Source organism: Eleutherodactylus coqui, chromosome 1 (assembly GCF_035609145.1).
Source record: "Eleutherodactylus coqui strain aEleCoq1 chromosome 1, aEleCoq1.hap1, whole genome shotgun sequence".
NCBI classification, from domain to species: domain Eukaryota; kingdom Metazoa; phylum Chordata; class Amphibia; order Anura; family Eleutherodactylidae; genus Eleutherodactylus; species Eleutherodactylus coqui.
In genome coordinates, this window is record NC_089837.1 from 387,494,847 (window position 1) to 387,500,846 (window position 6,000).

The 6,000-nt window shown below is 38.0% G+C and overlaps 1 protein-coding gene across 1 annotated transcript in view; it reads right to left on the reverse strand.

The window, feature by feature from the left end:
- Positions 1–5,742, reverse strand: part of GRK1 (G protein-coupled receptor kinase 1) — a 68,680-nt gene extending 62,938 nt beyond the window's left edge. The window contains exon 1 of the mRNA XM_066592892.1: positions 5,041–5,742. Coding sequence (XP_066448989.1) covers positions 5,041–5,742 — 702 coding nt within the window. The remainder of the gene's footprint in view (positions 1–5,040) is intronic.
- Positions 5,743–6,000: the final 258 nt, after the last annotated feature.

A 6,000-nucleotide genomic window follows, 5' to 3' on the forward strand; every position in this document is an offset into this window, starting at 1 on the left:
CGACACCCCCCAGCGTAACAGCGACACCCCCCCAGCGGCCCCCACCGTAACAGCGACACCCCCCATCGTCCCCCAACATAACAGGGAGACCCCCCAGCACTCCCCAGCGTAACAGCAACACCCCCTAGCAGCCCCCAGCGTCACACTGACACCCCCTCAGCAGCACACTGACACCCCACAACGGTCCCCTCTCCACTCACTCACAGTTATGGTGCGCTCTTCTCCTGCGCCTCAGTCTCTGCAGCTCCCAGGGTCGGCGCTGTCCTCTGTCCCAGCGCTCCCTGCCTCGCTGCTGTCCTCTATGCCGGGGCAGCTGGCCAGGCCCTGCCAGCAGGGAGGGCTCTGCATACAGCCTCTGGCACGAGTGCCATAGGTTCGCCACCACTGTGCTAGGTTAAAAGATTGCCCCTTGCCCATGAGCAGAAATCAACCGCGGAGGAGAATCGCAGTATGTTCTATTCTGTGCAGAAAATCGCACGGATGGCTTCCATTGACTGCAATGGAAGCCGTCTGTCCTGTCATACATCCCCAGTGAGTAGTGCGGAAGTATCGCGGAAATCCGCATCATAGCCAAGCGCCATCCCATCACGTGCTGCACTGCGCATGCGCGTCGGTTGAGACACTTGCGGCGTATCCGGACAGGTGAATAGACGGTCTCTGGGGGTCACAGGTCTGATTCCGCTGTGATAATTTGCAGTCGGAATCCGACCCGGCCGTGGGCAGGAGGCCTTAGGATACACCAATTCAGCCTTTTACAGACATGGCAATACAAGTTATACTTAAAATGGGGGACTTTTAAAGCATATAAAGAAATGAAAGGTTATACAATTTCTTATATACTTTATGTATCAGTTATTCAGGATTTTCAAGATACTACCGTAGTTTGCTGAGACCCAACTAGGCCGTGATCATTTGTGATACAATGTTTTCTCTTTTGAAAACTTCTTTATTACTTTACAATGCAAAGCATTCCATGTACAATAAAAATGAGGTTAATGTATTATATGTTTATGTATTATTTTTGTTATTGGATGCAGATGGTAAAACCATATTTTAATGCATTTTTATGTATTATCCATATATATAAAGAAATGGACATATAACACAAGCAGAACAGTATCCATCAATGTGACCTATGTTCCTCTGGGCTCACTAATACTCTAACTAGGTCAGATGCTGTTGGCAGGGACTTTACATCTGCTGGTACAGTACATTCAGTTTTGCTTTTAGGATTAGACTAGTGTCATTTAATCATTTGCATGACAGGGCAGTGCAAGCATTGGTCAGATTTAATAACTGATGAAGATGTAATATAGAAGCGGCAACTCAATATTGTTGATCTATTTGGAGAACTATGCAGGAAACAAAGAGTGCTTATGGGTATCAGGCATATTGAGCTGATGTTTCCATGCACTCACTTTCTGTCTCGACTTGAATAATGAGTTCTTTTAAGCCAGATAGATAGTACAGTATAGAAGAAGTTTGAATGCTGTTTCCCAGCTGCAAAGCATCATGGTCCTAAATTGTATAATTGAATTAATGTAAGGCCGGGCTCACACAACTGTATTTTCATTGCGTTTTAGGCGTAAATGTATGCAGGTATAATATGTGTGAAATGGCGTCAACAAAAGTCCATTGCTTTTCATTGTTCTACTCACACTCGCATATATTTAATGTGTATGTTACACACCTAAATAACGCAGCATGTTCTTTTTTTTTCACGTATTTGCAGCGTTTTTTACGTTTTTAAGTTACTTGGAGACATGTGAAGGAAATTACAAGAAAGCAGGAAGTTATAGACAAACAGTGCAGGAGCCTCTAAGGACCACCACACCTATCTAAGCTATCGTCTTTGGATATTGGAGGCCATAATATTACTATGGCTACTCTTGATATGGGCAAACTCATTGCTCTGATGCATTGGACATGGCTGTGCAAAACAGGAATGACCAGCCAAACCAAGAGAGCCTCATCCTCTAGTGAAGACATGTTTCTCAGTTCACCGATAATTCTCACCAATACAGAAAAGCACAAGAAAATGGCACCTGTGTGATCATTTGAGGTGTTTCCATGGGGTTGGGCAACTTCTGACATCGTTCCTCACTTGTGTTTGTTTTTGAACATGTAAAATATGCAGTACATATGTAAGCATACGCATAAAAAACGTGCGCACACATAAATATACGCAATTCAATATGCATAAAAATGCTGCCAGTCTAAGTGTAATCGTGAATAAATGAAAGACACAGAAAATAAAACAAATTCAACCTACAGTCACAATAGGTGGCTTTGGAAAAGGGCACCTGGTAAAAGAAAATGTGCATATAGCTACATGGAACAGTGTGTATCAATGTATATGTTATAGATATTTATGTGTTAATTCGGCATTCACAGAGCTGTGGAAATAGGAGAAGGACACTTAGAAGGGATAAGGAGAAAGGTGCAGATGCTAGAAGATGTGAAAAGTACAATACAGTGTTCTGTTTTATTTTGTCCCTTCAAACAAGAATTTTACAGCCATACATTACTTGATGGACCTACTGAATGGGCCCTTTTAAAGAGGCTGATATCAATGTTGAACGAGGGCCAATCATTGAGATTGACATGATGATCGGTCTTGTTAACAAGATGCACTAAATAAGCATGTGATGTAGTTTAAATTTTCACTTACAAAATGTCAATTATTTTATTTCCACCAACAAAACCATAAAAAAGAAGTCATTTAAAAATAAGATTTTCTCTTAGGCTAGTTTTCGATGAGAGTATACATCCTTAAGACATTACATCCATATGTCATCACTTTTTTATCCATATTTGTATTTTTATTATATTCTATTGGTAAAAAAAACTGATCCATAATTATCAAATAGAAAAGACTATAAATACGGAGGCAAATACGCAAAAAATAGAGTGTGCTGCGTGTTTGAAAATCGACTGTAAAAATTATGGCGCTGTGAATAGCTTCATAGGTTCATATTAGCTCCATATCACAGTCCCCTCGACATGAATCTAAAAATATGATTCTCTAAAAGGGCTCTTAAGGGTGCAAAGCTCACCCTTTTTAACACTCAAGGTACAGTTATACTTTGTCTTAACAACCTGATGTGTGTTTCCTTTGAGTGGTTTCCCAAATAGTGTTTTTAGGAAAAAGTTGCATTTTTTCCCAGCATTTTTGCAAGAAAAGCCACAGTCGCTAGATGTTGGCTGTAAGTCTCTGGGAAGATATAAAACATTCCATAAGCATTTTTTCATGACATTTTTCCTTTCGTTTGTTGTTTTTGCGTCCATGGTATTTTCAAAATGCTGCATTCTCTAGATGTGGCTTTTTCTTTTTCTTCATGAAAAAATTGCATGTGTGGTAAGTCAAAGCTAAATTAATCAAAGTGCAATACTACTAAAATGAAGGCGCACCAAAATGGAAATCAAATGACGATACATAAAACTGATAAGCCTTAGTGCCCCATCAATTTTAATTGACTCTTGATACCTTGCAGTACCAAAAAGTTAAATATTTTAAATTCGCTTGCTTACTTCTTTGATGATTGTAGCAGGAATAAAAGCATACGAATATGGATTGATCATCTGTATTGATCCATGAGAGCATCAAAGAAATAGCTAAGTTGTAATGTGTAAATGACTTGAGAAAAGTCTTGTGAAACTGATAAGTCACTGTATTTTTAAAGCTCTGATGGATGAATAAAGATAAGCAATTGATATTCTGATGTCTTGGATCCTACCTCTACCTCTGATAACTGTGTCTAAAGGTGTGTTTCATCTTGTAACTGGATATCTTATCCATGATACTGTATGGGGAAAGACTCATTTACTGTCACAACATTATGAGGCCAAAACTTGGAGGAAATAATGGTAAAATGTCTGCAATGTTCAAGAGTTTAAATGTTTTTTTAAAGCATTTAATTATTTTGGGTTAATTTAATATTTTTGTATTTATACTTTGGAAAAGTACAGTACAATCATATATTATTATGTACAGTTAAATACAGGGTCAAGGCCATAGGATGTGGAAAAGGAGCCATGCAAATAGGCAAAAAGGGGCAGACTAATAAAGAGAATAAGTAACATTTAGAACTCTAATGTGACAAGAGATTATTTTTTAACTTTTTGACTCTTTGTACAAGTTTTTGGTATAACATAATGTGTGTATAATGCATGCAAAATGATTTTGTTACATATGCTTTCTCACAAAATCATTGGCCTCAATGACCTTAGTCGCAATAGCGCTTCAGCATGAAATATTGCATTCTATATAATTGCTACACTAACGCAATAAGGCTTGCGCAACAAAACCTGTTCATAACTAGAAAGTCCCAGAGATGTGTTTCGAAAAACTGCAAATATAGAATTTGATGTTTAGCACAAGAGAGTTTTTGATACTGCATTCTTATCACTACTTTAACTATAAGAACACCTCATGAGTATATAATGTATTTCATACTGCATATATTCCAATCTTTTATATTTATTTTTCTTATGGGTCCACTTTTTAATACTTCTATACTTATAGGTACATTTGTAAAAGTTAAATTAATGCCTTATATCACTAAAATGTTATCTTATACCATGTATAAAAAGTAAACTACAAAGCATGTTTTTGCTTCTCTTACATGCCCTTTATGCAAACCCAATGAAATTGTATCCTTGTGTTAAAAATTTTCAGATAGATAGATAGATATCTGCATAAAAAATAAACAACATCTAATGTAAATCCATATCTTGAAATAAACAGGGTGGTATTACCATAAATGAAATAAATACACCCCAAAATATGGAAGTTAGCACCACAAATTTTGATAGGCCCAGCAATATTTATGTTTAACTACATTTCTGTTGGAAGAAGCACAAAAACATTAGGTTAAATGTGATTAACCATGACCTTCAAACATCTAAGCCTATCAAGTAATCTGGTCATATGACCTTTAGCCAATCATGGTACTCCAAAACGCTTGCCTTCAAATCTGCTAAAGTTACAAAAGTGGAAAGTTGATCATATTGACTAGTTATGAAGAATCAAATGCTTACTTCAAATCCCTTCCTCTTCTTCAGGCGTTTCTTGTTGAGTTTCTTACAAGCATACATTTTACCGGTTGCCCTCATTTGTGAAGCCGACACTTCCCCAAATCCACCTTTCCCAAGAATTCTAAAGTCCATAAACCATTCATGTCCAACAGGCTGAGATTCTAGCCATTTCCACTGAAGGAATCTTGAAAAATGTGTGCTTTCCAGGTATTGTTGAAATGCATTTTCCTTTAAATAACTTAAAGTAAGCTGAAGCAATGGTTTAAAGAGTCCATCAGGGACCTTGTTGCTTGCTTCCACCACTGGAGCAATAGTCTTTTCATCTAAATAGGAGCAATATTGCTTAGAGTTGCTTTCAAGATATTTGCTAATAATTTTCTTGGCTTTCCCCAAACGATCTTCATCCTCAGCTACATCATAATCCTCAATATCAACCCAGATATCCAATGCAGGAACAAATTGTTCAACTGTTCCCAAAAACTCCTGGAACAACTTCTTGCCAATGGGCTGCTTTTCACAAATATTTTCATATTCCAGATCAAGCTGATTCTTCAGATGTTCACACTCTGAGAGGGGAGGTAGCTTTAGCTTGGCACGAAACTTCTTGTTCCGAGTAATTTGAGGGTTGAAGCCCCCATCAAAGCTGCCACGTGCAGTGATATACGCAGAATTGGCTACCACAGTTTCTAGTGCCCCAAAATCCATCTTTGATTGTTTAGTCTCCTGAACCAAACATGAACCACTTGGTAGCTACAGAAAGACAATCTTGACTGAAAGGAAGATCTGCCCTCTGCATCCAGTGCTTCCAGGCTTAGCAAAATCCCTTTGATCGAAGTAGAATTATAGACTAAGGTCTTGAATAGGGTATTCCTTGTCCATGAAACTGTGCATGAGAAAATAATAGGCCAAACAGTTTGTAGCTTTGAACGGTTCTAAAAAACATAAATACAAAAATATTAGAAA